The 22912-nt window shown below is 56.3% G+C and overlaps 2 protein-coding genes across 9 annotated transcripts in view; one reads left to right on the top strand and one right to left on the bottom strand.

Moving 5' to 3' along the window:
- The window catches only part of LOC113619689 (uncharacterized), a 32072-nt gene extending 19112 nt beyond the window's left edge, over positions 1-12960 (bottom strand). For 5 of the 7 annotated variants that reach the window (XM_027104846.1, XM_027104848.1, XM_027104842.1 and 2 more), the window contains exon 1: positions 10873-11151. Coding sequence is in view for 1 of the 7 variants with exons in the window: in XM_027104840.1 (XP_026960641.1) it covers positions 8252-9352 (1101 nt within the window). In the remaining 6 variants the exon portion in view is untranslated. Of the gene's footprint in view, positions 1-5797; positions 11152-12582 lie in introns of those variants that run through there. The other 2 variants (XM_027104840.1, XM_027104845.1) reach the window with 2 other exon arrangements.
- The window catches only part of LMX1B (LIM homeobox transcription factor 1 beta), an 83343-nt gene continuing 72331 nt past the window's right edge, over positions 11901-22912 (top strand). For both annotated transcript variants that reach the window (XM_027104839.1, XM_027104838.1), the window contains exons 1-2: positions 11901-12062; positions 12911-13097. In XM_027104839.1, coding sequence (XP_026960640.1) covers positions 11924-12062; positions 12911-13097 — 326 coding nt within the window. In that variant the 5' untranslated portion in view covers positions 11901-11923. The remainder of the gene's footprint in view (positions 12063-12910; positions 13098-22912) is intronic.

Below are 22912 nucleotides of genomic sequence, written 5' to 3'. Positions count from 1 at the left end.
CATCAGTACCATTTTTCTAGATTCCACATATACACGTTAATATATATTTGTTTTTCTCTTTCTGACTTACTTCACTCTGTATGACAGATGCTAGGTCCATCCACGTCTCTACAAATGACTCAATTTCGTTCCTTGTTATGGCTGAGTAATACTCCACTGTATATATGTACCACATCTTCTTTATCCATTCATCTGTCTATGGACATTTATGTTGCTTCCATGTCCTGGCTTTTGCAAGATGAGAGGAGTTCTGGAAATGGGTGACGGCTGTACAACCAGTGTGAATATACTTAATGCCACTGTACACTTAAAAATAGTTAAGATGGTAAATTTTATGTTACGTGGATTTCATCACAATTAAAAACAATAATAAAAAAAGGAAGAAATGCAAGTGAAGAGTCTGAAACTAAACTGTTTCAGAAACTGCAAGAAAAAAACAATATTTATATTTACTATCTCCTTTTAACCCATTTGTCAGGTTACTGTTATAAACATCCAAAATTATAATAATAAAAATTGTTATTATAATTTTTCCGGTAATATCCAACTCAAATTAATATTTTAAGTAGGCATTGGACAGTTTCTTTGTCTTGAGTTTCTATACTCAAGTTGGCCAAAAACATTTGGGAATATCTTCTTTTTGTTTGTTTGTTTGTTTGTTTTTGTTTTTGTTTTTTTTCAGTACGCGGGCCTCTCACTGCCGTGGCCTCTCCCCTTGCGGAGCACAGCCTCCGGACGCGCAGGCTCAGCGGCCATGTCTCACGGGCCCAGCCGCTCCGCGGCATGTGGGATCTTCCCGGACCGGGGCACGAACCCGTGTCCCCTGAATCGGCAGGCGGACTCTCAACCACTGCGCCATTAGGGAAGCCCGGGAATATCTTCTTGTTAGGCAAATGCAGGGTGTTCTCCATCCCTCCTCACATGTTCAGGGCATAATGGAATCATCTCCCATCACCACGGTCCCCCAGCCCGGCGCGCTCCTTGGGCAGCCTGGACTGTTCTGGGCTCCCACACAACCTAGAACTCAGAGCTCAGGGCCCTAAGACTCCCATGAAGACTTCCGTCCCCTCAAAGGTGCGCTTCCTAAATGCAGAAAACATTTATTGTCTAAAAGGCTCTTGTTTGGGTGTGAGGGAGGTGCAAGAGGGAGGGGATATGGGGATATATGTACACACACAGCTGATTCACCTTGTTATACAGCAGAAACTAACACAACGCTGTAAAGCAATTATACTCCAATAAAGATGTTAAAAAAAATAAAAATAAATAAAAGGCTCTTGTTTGTGTTATACTTCTTAACGTTCTTTTATTAAAAAGAAATGAGCTTCTCAAAGAAATGGTTGAAAACAGATTTTTAAAATTGCTCCCATGCCCTAACACCCTGAAAACACAGGTTTCCTTTTGCGGGGTCCCCTCAGGGCTGTCACCTTCCAATTGCCCACACAATGACCTCCTTCCATGGGAATCTGGCCTCCGCTCAGGGGTGGCAGACAAGGGCTTGAGGCCTTACGGTTGGAGCCCTGACGGTCACCACCATGCACTGGGTGCTTATGATGGAGACCAGGCTCCCCGTTACCTCTTCTTGTCCTCTTGCACTGCGTGAGACACCACAGCGCCCCCAGGAGTTGCCTCTATGGTTGCCATCAAGAATCCCCAGGTATGTCAACTATACCTCAATCTTTAAAAATTAAAAAAAAAAAGAATCTCCAGAAACAGAGAACAGCCTCTCCTTTCCTCACCCTCTGCCATCTCCCTCCCCCAGGCCCCTTAGCTCCTCCCCCATCCCCAAGACCCTGCTGCCTCAGTTTCCCCAGATCATTCTACCCTCCCCTAGAATCTAGCAGGCCCAAGTCTCCATTTGCATCTTCTCCAGCATGGGCTGTGAGTCCAAGCTTTCTTCTTCCCCATTCTTAGCGCTCCCCCGGAGAAGGGAAGGCAGCGAAGGGGGGACGAAATGGGATGCTCATTCAGTACAAGAAATCAGAGTCATCTTATGCTGTGAGAAGTCATTTCTTGCCTTGAGTCCTCAGCTGGTCTACAGAGGAGATGCATAGCTCCAACCACCGAGCAAGCGCAATGTGGACCGTGTTATATTTCAAGGGCACTTGTCCCCTCCCCGTCTTACAGATCCCCTTCACTGCCTTGACGCTGAGGATGTGCTCCCTATCACTCCTTCCTGAGACCACACGGGGACGGGAGAAGGGTGGGGAAGACAGATAACCCATGTCACCATGATGGAGAAACACACGTTGCTGAAAACATATAAGAGGTAGACAGATCTAAGCTAGTATAGGGAGTGAAGGAAGCCTCCTGGGAGGTGGTGACATTTACACTGAGACAGAAAGGATGAACAGGAGTAAGCTAGGAATAGAGTGGAGAAAGCCTGCCAGGCAAAGGGAACAGCCTGTTCAGAGCCTGCAGGCAGGAGAGAGTAGGAGCTGCTTGAGAAGCTGAAACAAGGCCAGTACACTTGGCATGTAGTGCAGCCTGGAGGGGAAGGAGGTAGGGATGAGGCCAGGGAGGTGGACAAGGGCCAAGAGGCCTTAGAGGCCATTGGGAGGATTCTAGACTTGGAAGCTTCTCCTGGGTTTGGAAAAGCCTGAATTACCAAGTTCTTCCAGGGAGAATAACTTTGTAGGGCAGATTGTGTGGGCTGAAGTGTAGATGGAGGCCAGGATGCTGGGTTTGGAATTTTCTGGCTTTTCTGTGCACTGGGAACAGTTGCAGGGCTGTCTGGATCCCAGAAAGTTCAACAACACGTCAGCTCGCCTCCCTCCTGAAGTGGCCCAGCACCCACAGGTGGCAGCCTGGTTCTGCCCCGCAGTAACCATGAGCAAGGCACTTCCCCACTTTGGGCCTCGCTTTCCTCATCTGTACAATGGGTATCAGTGCCAGCTAACTCACAGGCTTATTTTAGGATTCCATGAGATCCCAGATGTTAGAGACTTCACAAAGGCCTGGTATGGTAAGTCATCAATAAAGGTTAATCGTTGTCATCATTACTATTATTGTTATTATTGATGCTTGCAGCCTGTCCCAACTCCTAAACGCTCTTCCATCTGTTGGTTGCTGGACTGTTTCAGGGACAGACACTGCCAAGCCCCGGGACTGCGATGCTCTACTTTTTTGCATAAACGCGCATCTTGCATTCAGAAGAGCCCCTCCTTCCACAGAGGGTCCAGCGGGGTTGCTTGGGGGACACATTCCAGAAAGAATAACTCTGTGTAACATGAAACCCTGAATCTGGAAACACAACCTCTATGGGAAATTAGAGGATAAGGTCTGCTCTGCGGACCGCCCAACCTCATTCCATACAAAAGGGATATTGAAACCCAAAGGCCTTATCACTTGGCCTCCTGCCTGTGGTCTCACCCCTCATCGCAGCCAGAGAGATCTTCCTAAAAAACAAACATGACCGTGGCACGATGCTGTTTAAACCCTCCCATGGCTCCCTACTGCCCTCAGGTTCAAGTCCACACTCCTCGTTGTGACCTATAACGTCCTGAGGTCAGGCTCCTGCCCACACCTGCAGCCACATCCTTCCTCTGACCCAGCCACACAGGCTTCCAATGGATCAAGTTCTCTCCTGCCTCAGGACCTTTGCATATCCAGTGACCCTCCTGCCCCCTCTAACAGACCACTGCTAATTCTTCCAGATTCAAAAGCCCACAGACCTCGTTGAACCTCCAAATAGTCATGAAAAGTAGTAATATTATCCCCACTTTCCCAATGAAACTGAGGCCCTATGAACTATCACGTGGCTCCTGAAACTAAGCCCCAAGCCATGCCAGCCAGACTCCAGAATCTTTGAGCGCCCAAGAGGAAGCACCTGGCGGCACCCCCATCATAACAGGAGAGTGGAGGGGGCTCCAATAAGAAGACTGAGCCAATGTGGTACAGAACAAAGACATACCACTCATACACTTGTGGTCCAAGGCGAGACATTGACCTCTTTGAACCTCAGTTTTCTCATCTGTACAGTGGGGCTAAATAATAATACCTACCTCATAGGCACCTTGTGCACATTTGGAGATGACATACAGGAAGTGCCTGGCACATGGTGGATATTCAGTGACTGGCACGATGCAACCCTCCCTTGCTGCATCTGGGGAGGCTGCACCAGTCCAGACCAGCCCGTCCCAGACTAGACTTGCATCACCCGAGGTTAGGCTGCCGGGGCCTGGGAACCATCCCTGCCCTGTTTTCTGTTTTGGGTTTTGTGTTTCCCAGCGTTTCCTTTGGAAAAAGTCCAGCTTCCTCCCCGCTAGAAGGAGGCAGAAGGGGATTGTTCACGCCTGGGCCTGGATGCCCAGGGGAGCCATGTGGGGAGGTGACAAGAGCCTGAGGTTTGGGGTCTGGCCAATCCAGGTTTGAATCCAGGATCTGACACTTACAATGCTGTGTGACCCCGGGCAAGTGATTTCACCTCTCTGAGGTGCTGATTTCCTCACCTGTTAAAAGGTCTCATGATTTCTACCTCAGAGGGTACTGGATGTAGATGAAGGGACTGAGATAAGAGAAGATTCTGGATGTACTTCCCCAGTGTACACACAGTTAATTCCTTTTGAGGAGGGGTTGAAGATCACGGGAGAAGCCATAGGTTTACAGCAGGAGTCACCAAGCCAGACACTGAAGAGGGCAGGTGTCCTGCCTGGAGCAGGGTGGGAGTGGGGGTTAACTGGGGGGAGGGAGGAAGGGCACAATTCAGCCCCAGATTATCAACACCCTGCTGGAATAAGGGTCCAAGATAATCAGACCTCTGATGTTTCAGGAGAAAAATCCATATTTTCATGCAAAATCTCATGATTAAAGTCTGGTAAGACACATATACTCTACGATTCTGCTTATATAAAATTCAAAAACAGATGAAACTCATGTATGGTGTTAGAAACCAGATAGTGGTTTCCTTGGAAGAAGGGATGGGTAGTGCCTGGAGGTGGGGGGGATGAGGAGAGATTCTGGGGAGCCAGAACATTCTCTCTCTTGATTGGGGTGTCGGAGACATCACCGTGTCCCCTTTGTAAATTTATGCACTGTGCACTTCTCTATATGTATATCATACTTCAGTAAAATGCTAAAATAATTTTAGAACAAATAAATCAGGACTGCAGTGCTGGGAGGAGAGACAACCCAGCATGGGCTAAACTGAATGCACCTGCAGGCTGCATCCTGGGTGCCAGGTGGACACGTGAGACGGGCATGGATGCTCCTAGCCCCTGACACCCTGGATTGGCTCCTGGCCCTTAGGGAGCACCCCTGCTTTCCCGAGCCACACAGGAGGAACACCTATCCTGTCCCACCCCGGCCACCTTGTCCGGAGAGGGCCGAGGAGCCATATCTCCGTTCAACCTGCCGCGCCACCAGATTCTGCTGAGCTCAAATTCCAGAGAAGTAGGTTTACCCTGCCACTTAAATGATAACGTGACAACCCCAAAACTCACCCTTGTCTATTATTCATTTTTCTTCACCAAGGATACCCAGAGGACAGTAATCAAAAGACAGGCAGAGTTCTGTTTCCAAAAAAAGCCTTCCTAGAATCTGTGTTTCACCAAGCCCACCTCCCAGCCCCGAGCAACTCTACACAGGAAACCCAAAGGCTGCAAACTCATTTGGCGGCATCCCGGTGTCCACGAGCCCTTGTCAGAGGGGTGTCGGTCTGTAGTGGGACTGCCTCGGCTCCGCCCCTCTCCCTGGGCCGGATATCTTGATTTTATTTTTATTTTCACTCTCATTCTTTTCTGAGGACCAACGGAAGACGCACACGCCTCCTATATAAAGCAGCACTAGCCCAAACAAATGCACATCAAATGCATTTATTTGCACAGACACTCATAAAAACTTTACTAGACACCAAATAATTACAGGAAGAGGCAAACCTCCAACTCTGCTGATCCCCAGCTTTTGAAGTGGATTTAAGATAAAGATCAAATTGGATGGGCGCTCACCCCCATATCACACCCAGTCCCCTTCCCCAGCCATGGACCCTCAGGGTGGAGACGAATGAACTTTCTTGCTTTTGTGAATTTGTGTCCAATTCATATAAAATGTCTTTCTGCGAGTTGTTCTTAGTGTCCTAATGGGGGTTTTATGGCTCCAAATATGGTCCTTGGCCTTTTCTTTGTTCTGGTTCAGGTCCTCTGTCGGGAAAGCCCCTGGTTCTAGATGGGCTGCTGAAATAACCCAACCCATCCATTTGGCAAGAAATGCAAAGATTCTTGAGGAAAGTGCCTTTTAAGAAATAAATATAAATGGCACCTTGAGAGTCCCACATACACAGTTTTGATGCACTGGCTGAAGCCCTTAATCTTGTTGCCTTCCAAAAAACCCCAGCCTGCGCTCCACAGCCCGAGCAAGTAGTGAAGGCTGAGACTGTCTGTGCTGGCTGTCTAGGCACTGCCTGGGGGGTCTCGTGTGCCCAGCCCACAGCTGCCTGGACCTGAGTTTCACCTGCCCTAAAGGAAGAGAGATTGCTGAGCTCAGCGTGTGTCTGGTTCCCCTCCGGCCCTGGTTGGAGGGGGAGGAGGCAGCTGTGATTTCCCTAAGTCCTGGGGACTCTCTTTCAGCCAATATTTGAGTAGAGACTTGCTAAGTGCCAGGCACTGTGGTGAGCACTTGAATTGCATTCAACAACCCTGTGGGAATACATGCTATTATTATGCCCACTTTACAGACAAGAAAGCTGCGGTAGAGAGAGAGGGCAGGACTTTCCAGAGGTCCTGAGCCAGATCTGGTGACTCCCTGACACCTGCTCTTGACCTCACTTCTAACCACTGCCCGGCCAGTGAAAGACCTTAGCCCTGAGCCACCTGGCCAGGGTGGCTAGCCACGCTAGCCCCGAGGGCTCAAAGCAGCCTTCGGATCTGAGGGAGCCTGATCTCCTGACCCACCAGGGAGAAATCCCATGACTAATGACCCAGACCTTGTGCTGAGAAGTCATGAGTCTGTGGCCAGAGACCCCACCAGCTGGTTGAGGGTGGGGCTAGGCTGCAGAGAGGGCAGAAGGACTTTGCTGGAGCTGGGCGGTCCCGACGTTGCATACAGACACACATCAGCACACAGCCTCAGAGCCACACACACTGGGCCTCATCAGCAAGGTCCGACTAAAATCTCGTTCCCTGCCACCGCAGCCTAGAAAACTCCAGATGGGAGAGTGAGAACATGCTTCCAGTCCTGAGTCAGAGGGACCCCAGCTTGGACCTCCCCAGTCATTCCTCTCTGTGGACCTCCACAGGGCTCAGGATCTCTGAGCTCTCCACAGACACTTTTCCCTGGGCTGTGGGAAGGTGACCGGATTACTTATCACACACATCCATCTCTCTGCTAGCTGAGAAGGGGACTGAGCCTTTGACCCATGTGTCCTGGGGTCAAGTACAGATGCGATCCAAGGAGCCAAGGGTGGTCACCACTGGCTCCAAAAGGCCGGGACACCCGCCCTCTTCCAGTGCCGGCCGGCTCCACTTCCTGAGCACGCAGGTCTCCGGAGCCCGGCTGGGAAGAGCAGCCCCCAGCCCGGCCCTTGGCTGGGGGCGGCTCTGGTCCAACCTGGCTCCCTCCCGCGGATCTGAGGAGCCCCAGGGCCAGTGGTGGGCGGGCAGCGCGGGACGGGTCCGGGTGCTCTGGCAGCCCCAACTCTCCCTGCTGGCAGGGTGGAATCGCGGATCCCTGCAGCTCAGCGCCCGCGCCTTCACGCTGCACAGCACTCGGCTGGGCAGCTCCCTGTACTCCACCCCTGCCCAGGATTCTCACTTCCAGCTGGGGTTGTAAACTGGGAGGGGACCCCGCGGCTGGCTCTGGTCAGAAGCACCGCTCGAGGGAGGACGGACAGGCCTCCGCTGGGGGGAGAGGGGGGTCCTAGGGCCGTGCCTGTGGGCCGCTGGTAGCGAAGGCAGGCTTCGGGAGTGCAAAGCCCTACGGAAAGGAGCAGGGAGGCACAGGGAAGGGCTCAGTGGAGATGGGGTGTCTGCAGAATTGGGGGAGCTGACTCCCGCCCTAGAGCCTCCATCTCAGATCTTGCTTCTTCCCAAGTGATTCCAAACAGCCGACTCGGTCTTTCCTTAGGTGGAGAAAATCTGAAGCTGTTTCTGACGCTTTAGTCCGAGCCAGAGAGAATCCCGTATCGGCCGGAGCGCCCGGGGTTGCCCTGGGGAATCGGCAGGTCCTGGATCGCACCGGCTCCCGTCAGGCGCAGCAAGATGCCACTCGCCGCCTATGGGCAGTACCCGACTTCGGGCCTAGGCCCTGTTTCTACCATTCAGTCTGCCACGTTTTCATCAGGGGAAGCGGGAGGCGCAGGAGCCACGATTGTGCTTGAAAGAGACCTGGGGCGTCTGAGCGCGTGTGCGAAGGAGCCGGGACGCCGCCGACTCAGCTGGGGGAATGAGGAACCGGGGAGCCGGGACAGAGGGCAAGGAACAGGACCTATGGGTTGATCCAAAGTCGGGGTGGGTGGGGGGATTAATGCACAGTGAGCGGGGAGGACGAGGAGACGGGACCCCAGGTTCGTGGCCTGAGCAGCCCCACTTCCAGACCAAAGAGAGCAGCCAGCTGCCTGGGTCCAGACCCGCACCTCGGCAGCTGCGGGCAGCTCTGAGCACCTGCCTTGGCCCTCCTGATGTAGGCCCTGGTGGTGTGGGCTGTGACGCCGGCAGGGGCACGGGGTGACATGCCAAGATTCTGTGCGCCCCAGGTCAGATGAGCCGTGGCATCCGAGGGGGCCGCCTGCACGTCCTTCTGCCTGGAGACCCGGCCTTTGGGCGGCCTGGGAATGCGACCCTGGGCAGTCTCGACGACTCTGAACGCCAGCCAGGGAGTCAAGAGAAGCCTCAGAGGCCGGGCCACAGAGGCCCCCATTCCGCCAAAGGGGAGAAGAGAAGTGTGGAGAAGAGGCCCGGCACACGGAAGGTGGGGATTGGAAAACAGGGGCAGGGGGATGCAACGCTGTACCGGGAATTTGGAGTCTGGGGTGGGTCTGCAGGGCCTGTGATGGAATAGGATTCCTAATCGATGGAAGAGGATTCCTAAGTGCGCTCTGAAGGAGAAGAGAGGATCGATCTGGGCCTGGAACATGGACCCTCTCGCCTGCAGGCAGTCGCCCGACAGCGGGTGCAAGAACGTAGCGCTGCCAGCAGAGGGCAGAATGCCCCCGATCGGTCCGCCAGCTCTGCGCCGGGCTCTGCGCCGCCCGACTCTGCGCGCCCGAGCCTCGTCCGCCTGGCTTCTCCCGGCAGCTGTCGCGCCCCCGTCCCAGATGCCCGGAGCGGGCGGCCCAGGCCCAGCCTCGGGAGCTCAAGGCCTGGGGTTTCCAGGCTGCGCAAGGACCGGGGACCAAGGGCGTGTGAGAGAAACTCCACATCTACTTACCACCGTCCTGGATACAAAAACGCCAAGAAATCAAGAAATACACGGAGACACAAAGACACACACACGAAAAAAACTGTGGGACACACGAGCACACAGAATCATTCGGAAACTCGGAGGTACACAAAGACACACAAAGGTGACACGCAGACACATAAACAGAAAAGGATCCCAGACACAATACGGAGGATGAAAGACATACAAAGACCGTGGCACCCGCATAGAGTGACAGACACAGGGACACACACAAAGACCTACAAAAACACGGAAGAGATGGAGGTATGTAAGGCCCAGCAGATTCACATCCAAACACACACACGGATGCAGGGGACACAGATTCACACACTCGGAGCCACTCGGAGCCCAGACTGTCGCAGGGACGCGGAAAAATTGTGTGTGTGCACAGAGACACGGGTGCATAGACATGTAAGAGCCTCAGAGGCGGGAGCATCCATGTGCACAGACACACACAGACACCCACCGACACACACGCAGGTACTGGGCTGGGGCGGGAGCTTCTAATCCTCCACAAAGCCGGGCCCCTCCGCGGGGCCCCGCGGCACAGGGGGCCACTTCTGACCAAGCCTCCCGCAGGCTCCAAATCCGATCTGCCCTCTCGCCTCCAGCGGGGTCAGGGGACCCGCCTCCCTTGCCCTCCGCCCCCGCCCCGCTCCGCGCCAATGCTCCGCTCCGGGAGGGGCTCGGGCTGCCCCGCAGCGGCTCGCAGGGTCAATCTGCTCCTGCCTCGGGGCTGCATCGGCCGCCCTGCTCCCGGGCGAGCCGCGACTCCATGCGGACCCCGGAGGCCGAAGACACAGCCGGCCCGGGCGCGGTGCACTGCAGCCGACGCAGCGGCCTGCGCACCCAGCGCTGGACTCGGCCGCTCGGTCTCTCCGGCCTTTCGTTCCCCAGTGCCGAGGCCCACGCTGCCCAGGCTGGCCAGGGCCCTGTCCCTGCCGGGCACGGCCTACCGACCCCGGCAGGGTCCCTCCGCCACCAAAGGTCGCCTATCCCAGCGATCAATCCGGTTTCCTTCGAGCAGCCCAACGCACATCTTCCAGGGTCTTCAGTCCGCGACCCTCGAGCCACCACTCTCTACCCATGGCCCTCACTCCCAATCCTGTGAGGCCAGGTTCTCGTCCATTGCCCCACCCGTACCCGCGATCCCTTTCTCACACCTAATCATTCTCTAAACTCTAGGTCGCCTGAAACCGGGCCTCACCTTTCTTGCCTTCCCAGTGTTCCCATCCTTGATCCCGGGGCTCTTCCGGGATCTTCGCTCACCTCTCCACCCAATCTCTGCCACGCCTGACGCTTTCCCGGACCCACACCCCAAATCTGGAGCCAAATCCCCCTCTCCCCGAGCCAGGACTTTGGCAAATCCTGAGCCAGCAGCCCTCCCCTCCTGCCAGTCCCCGTCCCTCAGTCCAGGCAGCCAGCCCTCTCCACGGACGAAACCGGCTCCGGGAAGGCGCCGCCACCCGGGGGACGCCAACTCAGCCTGGTGCGACCTACCTCGGCCAACAGTCGGGGTCCCCGGGCGGCCACTCCCGGCCGGCGCCGTCCCCTGGTGGAGCCGCTGCGCTCCCCGCCGTCCGTGCAGTCTGGCCTCGCTCAGGGCCACTCCTCTTAGCGCTGAAGCTTTACAAAATATTAATAATAAAGAAGGCGAGAAAGAAAAAAAGAAAGCCTTCATTCCCCAACTCCCAAATCAGTTTTTCAAGGGGGTGGGGCAGAAGGATTTGTTTCGAAGGCGACCCAAACTTCTGCGAGGGGCCAACGGGGCGCTCGGCCTGGCCGGGGCACCCAGGTCCGCACTCGGGGCCGGGCACGGCGCGGGGCGCAAGCCGGGGGCGCGGGGAGCCCTCCCGCGGGGAACGGGGGGGCAGCGACGGCACTATTTGACGTGGAGCCTCCGGCTCATCCCGGCGCAGGGATACGAGGCGCACCAATGAGTTCAAATGTCAGGAAGTTTGAGGAGGGGTGAGGCGGCTCCCGGCTGGAGTATCCCTCCGCCGCCAGCTCCAGCTCTAAACCGAGCGGCTCCTCGAGCGCACTATGGCACTAGAGTAGTTCGGGGAACGCGCCTGGAATTCCGCGGCCCGCTGCGCCCCGCCCGGGACCCCGCAGCGCCGCCCGCGCCCCCCCGCAGCCCGCGGAGCCGCCCCTGCACCCCCCCACCCCCTCCCCCGCCCGCCGCCGCCGCCGCCGCCGCCGCCGCCGCCGTCGTCTCCTCCCCGCGGCTCCGTCTGCTGCCGCCGCCGCTGCAGCCCGGCTCCGGGGCTGACAAGCAGGTGACAGAGGAGCCGGCGCGCGTGGCTACGAGTGCTCGGGAGAGCGCGGCGCGGACTGCAGCCGCCCCGGCCCTCCCGCACGACGCCGGGGCCCGGGGCCAGCGCGTCGCCGCTCCGCGCTCGCCGGGGCAGCCGGCGGCCCCAGCCGCAGCCCCCAACCCGCGGGGGCCGCGCCTCCCCGGCTCCCGGGCCGCGGCGGCGGCGGCGAGCCGGCAGGCGGGCGGGCGGGTGAGCACCCTGGCCGGCGGGGCTCGCAGCGCGCCCCGCGTCCCATGGATATAGCAACAGGTCCCGAATCGCTGGAGAGGTGCTTCCCCCGCGGGCAGACGGACTGCGCTAAGATGTTGGACGGCATCAAGATGGAGGAGCACGCCCTGCGCCCCGGGCCCGCCACTCTAGGGGTGCTGCTGGGTGAGTGCGGGGTCGGAACGCCCGAGTGGTCACGGGCAGGGGACAGGGGTCTCGTTCCGAGGTGGACACAGGGTTCCAGGCCAACGGATAAAGACAGTGGTTTGCAGAACATGGGGGCGTGGGGGACACAGAGAGAAAACTCCTGGAGTGATCACCAGAGGGGCAACAGGCAGGCACGCCTAGACAGGCATCCTGAGGGGACAGAGGTATGCAGGGACACCACCTAGGAGGAGCGAGGACAGGACAGCTCCAGCCGCCACCCCCCATCCTCACCGGGCCTCAGTTCCAGAGCTGCCACTCCGGGCGAGAGGTAGGAGGCGGGTGGCAGGGGTGATGGAGGACTCAAGTAGTCAGTCACCTTGGCAAGCTTGAGAGTGGTGCCAGGTCACCTGGGAAGAGGGAGTCTCTAAGAGGGAAATGTTCCCTGGGTCAGCTAAACCACAGATTTTGGGGAGATGAGAGAGAGAAGACAACGAACGCCACCGCGGGGCGTGTCAGCCGGCGGGCGCCTAAGCCTCACCTCTCCTGTCTCGGTCCCAGCCGGCTGCCCCGCGCCGTGCTCGTTCTCATATATATTATCACCAAGCGCTCGATCTCCGGAGAAGGGGAGCGCGCAGCGCCGAGCCGAGGCTCCAGGCCCGCGGCCTCTCCGCGGCGGAGTCCGCTGACTGGGACGAACTAGCTGAGGCTGCCCGGCCCCTGGCGCGGCGGCCGGGGAAGCGCAGGCGGCGGACGGCGGTACCGGGCTGCCCTCGCCTTTGGGGCCGGAGCTGCGGGCACCGCGCGATCGGGACGCTGGGCCGGGCTGGTCGGCGCTGACGGCCCGTCTCTCGCCCTGTGCGCTGCAGGCTCCGACTGCCCGCATCCCGCCGTCTGCGAGGGCTGCCAGCGGCCCATCTCCGACCGCTTCCTGATGCGAGTCAACGAGTCGTCCTGGCACGAGGAGTGTTTGCAGTGCGCGGCGTGTCAGCAAGCCCTCACCACCAGCTGCTACTTCCGGGATCGGAAACTGTACTGCAAACAAGACTACCAACAGTAAGCGCCTCTCGTCCTTCTCCTTTCCCGCAGCCGCACGGCACTCCAGCCCGGCCGCCCCCCTGCCATGTCGGGCCCGCGTCCGCCCTGCCGCCGGCCCTGCGCGCCGCTGGGCCCGTCAGCTCCGAGAACTCCGCGGGTTGCGCGTCTCCCGGCAGGGCAGAGCCGTCCCAGCGCGTCCAGCACTGGTGGGGTAGCCAGGACCCTCCGGCAGCCCCCGTTGCCATCCTTTGTCCGGGAAACCTGCGCTGGGCCGCTCAGTCGGGGTGCGGGACAAGGCCCTGGGCCGACGAGGGGGTACGATGCTGCAGTCGTGGGACAGGGGCTGGCTTCACTGAGGCCTGCATTGGGGACCGAGAATTGATTTTTCAAACGAAAGCAGTGCTTTAGGGAGCCGGGCACTGGCGGTGTGCTTCCCCAGCCCAAAGGCAGGGTTTGTGTTGGTTTGGGATTCTTGAAGCAAGGAGGTGGAATGGCAGGGTGCTGAAGTGCCCAAGCAGCCAGGGATGCCCCCTTCCTGCCAGGCTTCCTGCTGCACTTTCAGTCCCTGATGGAGAGAAAAGGGTGTGCATTCTCCCCAAACCGTTCCATGCGGGAATTTTGCTCGTATAATTGTTGGCTGGAGAAGCTGTCTAGGAAGAGGACCTTAAGAGGTGGGAAACCACAACCTGGGTTCCCCATGGGGTGAGGAACTGGCCAAGTCAACCTTCCCCAGCAGCCCTTCTTTCTCGCCATGTGTATGTGTTGGGGCAGGATGGCTTGCTCCGCCCTGGCGGAGCCCAAGCCTCAGCGTTGAGGCCAGAAACTGGGCTGAGCCCTACCTACTGACTTTTGCGTTTAGCTGAGACTGTGGGTTTGTCTGGCAGGGGGCTCCTGGCAGATAAGAGTAGATCCAGGTTTTGGTTTTTTCCTTTTTCTTTTGACCCTCTGAGTTTTGTGCCTGACAGTGTGATTAAGAGGGAGGCAGAGAGGAGCAACACGAGGAAGAGGGGTGTGGGGATGCCCAGGGCAGCAATTTGGAGACAAGCGGATGCCTGTGAGAACTTTCTAGCGAAGCCCAGAAAACCGTTTCTGATGGGGCTGTAGGGTGGGTAGGCTGCTCGAGTGGTTTGGGCCTCAGAGGGGGGCTGTGTGTGCCCAAGCCTCTGGGAAAAGGCTGGGCTGCCAGTGCTTGGTAGTTAAGTGCAGCCTACCTGCTCTGCCCAGGGACTGTCCCTAAATCCAGGCCCTGATGGGAAGTGGAGCAGCTTGGCCGAGACCTGGAAATAGGTGGGACTGCAGGCCAGAGCCCTTGAGAGGGCGTCGGGTTCTACTTCAGAAGTCTCCGTGTGCGCCCTACGCTAGCACCTATTCTGACGGTGCTCCCCTGCTCTGGGGGCTCAGCAGGAGCTGCTTTTTCTGCCTTGTACTTCCTGCCAGCTGGGGGGCAGTGAGAGCAGGAACTGGGACCCTGTTCAGAGTCAGCTCTTCTGTGGTCCCAGAGACCTCCCCTTCTGGACCACCCCAGGTTAGGCACACTGCCACTGATCGTGTTTGTGCTGTGCCCCTGACTGATACGATTCTACTTCCAGGAGAAAGTGAGGCCACCGGTCAGCTCTGCCACAGGCAGGCGTACAGCAGCGTAAAGTGATGAAAGTAGTTTGGGGTAGATGTGATTGGAGGCTTGGGGCTGGCCCCTCAGCAGGGCTCACCGGCCTAAAGTCCACACACATCCTGCTGTCCTGCACCCCTCGCCTTGCTCTGTTTGCCTGACCCCGAGCGCGGTTGTGGCAGTGCCACTCCCCGCACAGCTCAGCCTGGATCACTTAACACGTGCGGGCTGGAGGCCCAGAAAACTGGAAATGGGCCTCCGAGTCATTTGTGCAAATTTTTGAAAAAAATTTTTTTTTACATTTTGTAAAGACTCTTTCCAGCCTCTTGTACATATCTGCTCACTCTCTCCTCCCCACCCCTCAGTCATTTACAGAGGTTTTCCTTAAAACAAGGAGAGGATGCCCCCTGGTTCTTCAGAGCACAGAATTGTAAAGTCACAAATGTTGAGCTAGATGATCCCTTAAAGCTGAATGGCCAACTCCCTCATTTTACAAAACAATTAAACATTAAACAGCGATTGCTTTGCCGAAAATATGTTTGTTTAAAAAAGAAAAAAGGGCGCCTAAGAGCTTTCTCCCTCAGTGCAGTTAGGGGTGTGCTGGCGGGTGAATTTTGGTTCAGGGCGAATCTCCAGCTCGAGTCTAGGTCCCGAGGGCAGCAGGCGGGCATTATTCATGCCTCTCACGGTGCCTTCCTCTTTCGCGCCCCCCCCCTTTCTTCCAATAATGCCAATTAGGTATCTGCACTAGGCTGGCCAGTTGGGGGCTGAAGGGGGATTGTTGTTATCAAGACAATTCTGGGGACAAATACCCAGTCGGATCTCGCATCAGCTTTTCTCTGGGAGAACCAGCGCAGAGACGCAGGCGGGGGCTCGCTGGGAAGCGATGTTCTTTGCACAGTAAAAATGTATTTCACGATTTATTTTTTTCTTTGAGGATCGCAGATGCATATTTATTGCATCTGTGCGTAAATGCTTTTCAGACGAGAATCCAGGCAAGTGGGCGCAGGAACGTGCCTTCTCAATTTTGTGGAGTCTGTGCGTCAGCGGTATTGGGAAATTAACACACACCCCCGCCATAACTTTTGAAAAATGTTTCTTCGTCTCGATAGGAGTTGCCGGGCTCGGTCCTTGGAAGGAGATTGCTATTTTTATTAAGCGCCTCTTCCTCCTTTCGATTTGTTTTAGAGATCCGGGACACAGACCCAGAGGCACAGCGTTATTTTATGCACCACGGGGTGATTAATTGACGTTTGGGTGCATTTAATAGCGTTTGATAAAATCCACCCGCACGTCCTGGACCTGCAAAGCGGAGCGCAGGCCACCACGGCATTTGTGCATTTTCACGCATAACTCGAAGTCTCCTTTTTCTCAGTACGTGTTTTTCGGGGGCTCCTTCAGGGGGAAAAAAAAAAATCATCGGATAGTTCTATGCCCGAGCCTCTGGCCCCTCGGCAGCCCGAGCTCCTTCTCGGACAGAAAACCCGGTTAGAAACCGGGAGGAAACGCGGCCTCCAAACGCAAAATCACGAACACCTCTCTCCTTCCTTCACCAGAGAACGCATTTTTAAAAAATGACAACATAAATCCCTCTCCTCAATTTTTTTTCTTTGCCGCTTGGCCAAATAGAATTATGTAACTCTCTTTTCCTGCCGTCTGTCGCTTGTCTGGAAAGGGTTTCTATCTTTTTATCCCGAGGAGGTGGCGAATTCCGGGAGGAGGCTCCGGAAGGGGGGAGGGTCGGTGGAGAGTCCAAAAATCTGTCACAAAATGGAGCCTAATCGCTTGTAAGACAGCTCCCAGGTCTGACGACCCGAGCCTCGTCGGTGTGCGAGCCGGAGCCTGCGTGCGCCCTGCGCCTACCTCGGCGTCCCGGGCTGGCGGTGCGCTTCTGCCACCGGGCCTTCCCGGGCGGCCTCGCCTCTCTGCCGCCGAGCCCGCGCCGGTCCCCTGGGCCTCGCCTGCCCAGGTAGGATGCGCCCACTGCAGCAGGAGTGGGGCAGCGAAGCTTTGATTGAGTTTCACAAAAAGCCGTCTGAGTCCTGGGGTGATTTTTTTTTTTCTTCTTTTAAATTTACCCCAGCTGGCTGCGGCTCCAGTGGCCCAACCAGCTCTTCCCAGCACATTCCTTTCCTGGGAAGTGTTTACACCGGGAAAGGCCTTCCTGGGAGGCTCACCTCTCCTCAGAGCGGCGGGTGTGGCGCATGGGTAGAGCAAAGTCAGGCCCCAGCCTTTTCTGCCTGCTGCTTCTTCCAGTTTGGGAGACCTCCCTTAGGCCCTGCTGTAGGGTGCCAGTTACCAGCAGCATCCCCTCCACCAGTGGGTACCCCAGCTGGCATGGCCCCCATCAGACCAATTCGGAGCTGCAGACACCCCTGCCCACAGTCTGGGCCAGAGGGCCTGTCCTGGAAGTGGATGTTCTTGGAAGGAAGAGCCAGCGCTTTCCCTTATTAAAAGGCCTCCATAGTGCTCTTCCTGGAGATCTAAGGGCTGAAAGGCTCCCTCTGCCAGCCCAAGTCTGGGGACCCTCTGGCTCCTGGGAGGGCACTTCTGCATTTAACCCTAGCACCTTGGCTGTAGGCGGAAAGGTAACCAAAGGCCTTCCTGAGGTTGCAGTTCTCCGCTGCTGAACAGAGACATTATTCACAGCTGACTCCCGGCTCACCCTGTATTCCCTAGGCTCTGGGCTGGTATAGCCTAATTTGTTTGCTGGGTTTTTCTCGAGTGGGGGAAGCAGGCTGTGAGGATCTCCTCTGGGGTATGTGATTGGTGACCCTCAGCTCCCTCCTGTCTGCCCATTGGAGCCAGGCTTAGGACCACAGAGCCTTGACACCTACCTGAGCCTCTTCTGTAAAATGGGGGACATAGCCACCCGGGGGAAAGTATTCTTATAAGGATTGGAGATAACATGCCCCAAAGGACCTGGCATCTTGCCTGGCATGTTGTTAATACTCTGGAAATTATTGTTGTTACTTTATCACCATCAGCGTGGCAAGGAATGCCTTGTCTCCAAGGCCACACACCAAACTGCCCATGGGTTCCCTGCCAAAGAGAGGGGCAGCTGGCATGCTAGGCTTGTCATAAGCCTCTGTGCAGGGAAGATGAGGGATACCCTGGGAAAACCATTCCCTTTTCCTGAGTGGGACAGTGTGAGACAGACCTGGGTTCACAGCCCAGCACTCAGTAGCTGTGTGATCTTAGTCAAGTGGCTGCCCATCTCTGAGCCCCATGTTCTCCATCAGCAAAGTGGGGGTGATGATATTTCTCAGGGTGGTTGTGAGGATTACACGAGGTACCTGGGTGGGGGTGGGGAGGTTTCAGTAAATGTTTCACACTTCATGGGATCCAGTATCCTCTCCTGCACTTCGAGAGAGGCAGAAAAGCTTCTGATTACATGAGTGAAAACAAATGCCCACTGTGCATTTGCAGGAAGGGCGGGCAGCAGGGTGGGCCTGGTGTGCTGACCTGTTTCTCCTTGGGGGTTGGAGGTTGGACTAAAGCAAAGATCTTTCCACTGGGGAACAATTGGAATCTACCTGGTCTGCATGTAACCTGGAAAAGCACACAATAGTATAATTTAATATTTGGAAAACTGTTCATGCTCATTTGTTTTTGTGACTCAAATGACAGAAGATAAAGCTCAACTGACATCTCTGAGGCTGCAGGGGAGAGTCAGAAGAGGGGTGTGTGAGGGAGAGATCCAAGGATTTGTATGTTTTTCAGGTGAGAGACACCAGCCTGGGCAGTCAGGAGGCTCCTCCAGCCCAAGGAGGTATTTTTGGTCCATGAAAGCTGGCAGTGCTTCCCCAAGGAACTTCCTCTACCCTGCAGCTGTGAGGTTTTTAAAACAGAAAAGGGAAAACACACACACTCACAACCACCCAGTCCTACTTTGGCATTAGTTAGGCGGAGAGACGGAGGATACTCTCAATGACGTGAGTTATAACTTCCAATTTGTTGGACGCCACAGTCAGGCCCCAGCTTCAGGGGAGGGAAGAAGAGAGGGGTGGTCCACTCATCCAGGGAGCTCCTGTGAGCTGTCATTCAGTTGAGGGTGCAGGAGGACCCAAGGCCCTTGGCTCTCTGGCTGACCCAGCCCTCTCCAACCCCCAGATTCTGTGCTGATGGCAGCAGAGAGCAAAACCAAAATTATATACATTTATTGCCACTGCAGTCAGAAGTGGGGAGGCGGTGGTATTGAGGGGAAGGCAAGGCTGAAAACCATATTTGAAAAAGTTGATTCACGAAGGCAGAGGAAGCAAAGTGGCAGACGTTTGCCATTTCATCAACCGGCTGGTGTTCTCCATTCATGTCATAAATGTCTCCTGTCATTTGAAGCCAAAAGCAACATGATTTGGTTCCCCGGGGGCCTATAGAGTTTTTCTCTTTTTTTTGTGTGTGTGCAGTAAATGTTTATTTGTTAATAATATACTTTAAACAGCCTAGCCTTGACCTCAAGTCACCTGAAGCATCCATCTTCTCTCAGAAAAATCTTTCAAAGTTTGTGTAATTTTCGGGGGGAAGGTGTAACTGACAGGGCCGTGAAGGGCCAGTGTTTGCTTTAACTACTGCAGTGTTGGCAGTGGAGGGGTATAAGGGGCCACTGTGCTCCGAATGGCAACTTTCTTGAGTTTCAGGCCTGGCTGACAGCACTTCCTCGCTGCCCTTTACCTTTCCCCGGCCTGATCAGTACAAATAAATTCCTGCGTGGGCCCTTCCTTTGTTATTTCTGGGGCAATATTGTATCCATTTCTTTTTTGTTGTTTTAATAGTTATTTATTTATTTGGCTGCGCCGGGTCTTAGTTGTGGCATGTGGGATCTAGTTCCCCGGCCAGGGATCGAACCCAGGCCCCCTGCATTGGGAGCATGGAGTCTTAACCACTGTGCCACCAGGGAAGTCCCTGTATCCATTTCTGTTCAGCTTCTTGACGGGCAGCTGCTGGACCTGCCTGGTGGACCCCGGAGCGCTGAAGGGAGGTGGGGGAGTATAGGGGTCTGGGGGGAGGGGGCTTTGTCCCAATTGGGAGCCAGGCCCAGACCTGGACCAAGTGCGCCGGCTGATGGCGGAGCACCTGGCTGGCCTGGCACTTGGTGAACTGGGGGGGGGAAAACCCGGTTCCTGGAATCTGGTTCCAGAAGAAACAAAGATGTTTGCTGCTTCGTAGCCGGCCGTGCTGTAAGAGGTTTCCTCGGGAACTGTGAGCTGGTTGCCAGCGGGGGAGGGTCCTGTAGGCTGCCCAGAGCATCAGAGGTGCCCACCAGGGCTGACAGGAGTCAGGAGACCACCGAGCAGCTGGCTAGGTGCAGGAAGATGAGTGAGCGTGCTGGAACACCGTGCTGCCAGAGGTGCCTCCCCACCCCCAGGTGCCTCTGCCGGTGCTGCAGCAGCGACGATGGTGAGAGGGGAGGAGCTGGGTGTGACTGCTGTTCCCCCCTCCCGCCTCCTGCTATCCTCCAAGACTCAGTGACTGTCGTCACGTGACTCCTGAATTGCCATAGTTGCTGGGCTGGCTGGGTGTGGGCACCCGCCCAGGCCTGGAGTTGCCCGAGCCTGTGGAGATGGAGAGGACCACGGTGCTCTGGGGCCACCTCCTCTAAAAGGAGGGCCCTCTGAGCGGGGCACATTTTCTCAAAGGAAACAGCAAGATTGCAATTACAGATCTGGATTGAAAATGTCTCTGGCTCCCAGTGACACAGGCCAAGGGCATTTAGGGAAGCTGGTGCCTCTTCCCAAGCTTCAGTTTCTGTCTCTGTGTAACAGGGGTGATAATCCCAATCTCACAGGGCTGCTCAGAGCAAAGTGAAACCCAAAGATGCCAGGCTTCCTTCGGCATTCAGTCAATGTATGTTTCCTTCCTGCCTGCCTGGGAAGTAAGCCGGAGGCTCCCTGCCCGGCAGGAATGCATTGTCTGCCCTGAGTGGGAGGCCCAGAGAGTAGAGCCTCCTCAACAGGCCTCCTGGAGCAGCCATGCCCACCCTCTCGCTCCTCACCCGGGTCTAGGCTGGTGTTTTTGAATTTTTTCCTTGCAAAAGGAATGGGGCAGGTCTGGCTGTCAGAAACTGGTCCTTGGAGGCGGGCAGCCAGCAGCCTGTGGATGGGCCCCTGTCACTCCTGAAGCACGTAAGTCCCCAATTTTCCCCAACAGATTCTTGAGCGTGGCCGGTGTAGATGTGAACGGGCAGAGCAGAGCCTCACTAAGCCCAGAGGGGCAAGCCACAGCAGTGCACCTAGAAGGAAAGGAATGGGTGTTTCTCCAGTGCCTGGATGTGCACTGACCTTTTTTGCTCTAGCTCCATGTGTAGGTGAGCAAACCCAGGCTGAGGGAGTTAAGTCACTTCCCTCAGATCCGAAGTTACTCCTGTAGCAGATTCTCCCCCCACCCGCAGCAGGTCTAACTGCCAAAGCGGATGGGAGCCACCCCCTTACTTCCGGAAGCCCCAGATTCCCACTTTGGACAGTCGTAGTGATTCTCCCTAGAGCACCCAGCGTGGAAGGGTGGGTGTGTGTGTGTGTGCAGGGGGTGGGGGGATCACTGCCCTTTTCCCGCCGGAACGCCCCCAGTAAGGCCAGTCCTTGCCAGAGAAGGAAAAAGGTTAGAATAACTGCCTTTCTCCGGGTAGGGAGCTTCCTTCAGCGCCCCCCCCTCCGGCGCGCGGGCGGGAGGGCTCTCGGCGGTCTCCACCCGCGTTCTCCTCCAGGCCCACCTCTCGGAGGGTTCCTGCTCTTCGTTCTCCTTCACCCCCGAGTGGGGCAGCGCCGTGCACAGGCTCCTTGGCTCCCGGGCTCCTTGGTCGAGCCGCGGGCGCCAGCGGCGGTTGATGAATTTCGGTGTCACCAGGGGTTTAGCCCGGATTTGGGAACCGGGGGCTCTAATACGCGCACACGGTCCTGCCCTTTCTAAAGCGCAGCCCTTTCACCCAGCCGCTGATTTATGAAGGAATCCGATCCCGGGACGGGCTGGGCTGGAGCCGGGAGCCCGGGACCCCCGAGGCAGCCTTCGGGGCTCTTTGTCGTTGCGGGGGCCCTTGGCGGCTGCGGGTGTTCTCCTGGGCTGGACTCGGGGAGCTCTGCAGGGCGGGGCCTCCCGCGGCCCAGGAGTTCCCTCCGAGCCACTTAAACGCTCTGGAAGGGAGCAAGGCTGGCGGAGAGAGTTCGCATTTTCATTCGGAATTGAGCAAAGCCCTCGCCCCTCCCCAAGCCCTCCGATCGACCCTCTCGGGCAGGCCCCAAAGCGGCGAGATCGGGAGGTTTGTTTATCGAGGGAATAGAAAATTGAAAAAAAGAGTCTAAGACCTTTTTCCCGCCTGAGAAATGTGCAAAGTCCCTCAACTCCTGGAGGCGGCGAGGCGCCCGGAGAGCCGAGTTCCCGGCGCGGACACTGGGGCCGACCCAGCCCCCTCCCTCCGGCGCCCCCGCCGCACCACGGCGGGAGGGCGGATTTTTTTTCAGATTCGGTTTGCAGGGGGGAAATGGGGTTGTATCAATCCACAAATATTTACTCTTAACAGACTTGTATCTGTGGAGATTTCGAACAAAGACAGTTTAGGGGGATTACAAAAACCCTAAACCCCGTTTTTCTCCCGGACTTGGTGCTTTAAATGCCAATTACAGGCGAGCCATATCCAACAGCAACGGGGGGGAGGCGAGCAGGGTCCGGGGAGGGAGTGGGGGGCGAGTCCAGCCATTAAATGTAACTTTTCATTATGAAAAGGATTTCGCCGGTTTTATCTTCTAATAAGATTATGTCACGAACACAAGTACCTAGGATGGTGCTGAGTGACAGGGCTCTGTCGTTTAATCAGAGGCTGCGCCGCTCAAACCGCGGGGCCCTTTGTCCGACGGAGTGAACGACGGAAACTTGCCGTCCTAATCCCCTTATTCATGTCAAGCAGAGAAAAGAAGCCGAGCACCTTACAACCGTGTCCCCTCCACCCCTTCCGAGGGCTCAGGGAGGAGGGGGGCTCTAACCCTGGCCCCCCCCCCCCCCGCCCCGTGCCTTTCATTTCCCATCGCGCTTGGGTTTCCCGGGCCGCCAGGCGTTGCACCAAAGGTGGGGGAAGGGATTGCTTTGGAGGAGCCTCAATTGTCAGCTTCTGGAAAATGGGGCAGAGGACTCAGGATACAGAGGATACAGGTTTTTTGGGGTTTTTTGCCTCCACTGATGGAGAGCACAGGCCCCATCTGACCCCTTTTCCCAGGAGAAGTGGCACTGGGTAGTGCAC

Source organism: Aethalodelphis obliquidens, unplaced genomic scaffold, assembly GCF_003676395.1.
Source record: "Aethalodelphis obliquidens isolate GAN/ISIS:26980383/991018 unplaced genomic scaffold, ASM367639v1 scaffold7, whole genome shotgun sequence".
NCBI lineage: Eukaryota > Metazoa > Chordata > Mammalia > Artiodactyla > Delphinidae > Aethalodelphis > Aethalodelphis obliquidens.
Note: the sequence above shows the minus strand (reverse complement) of the source record. Positions and strands in the feature narration are given on the sequence as shown.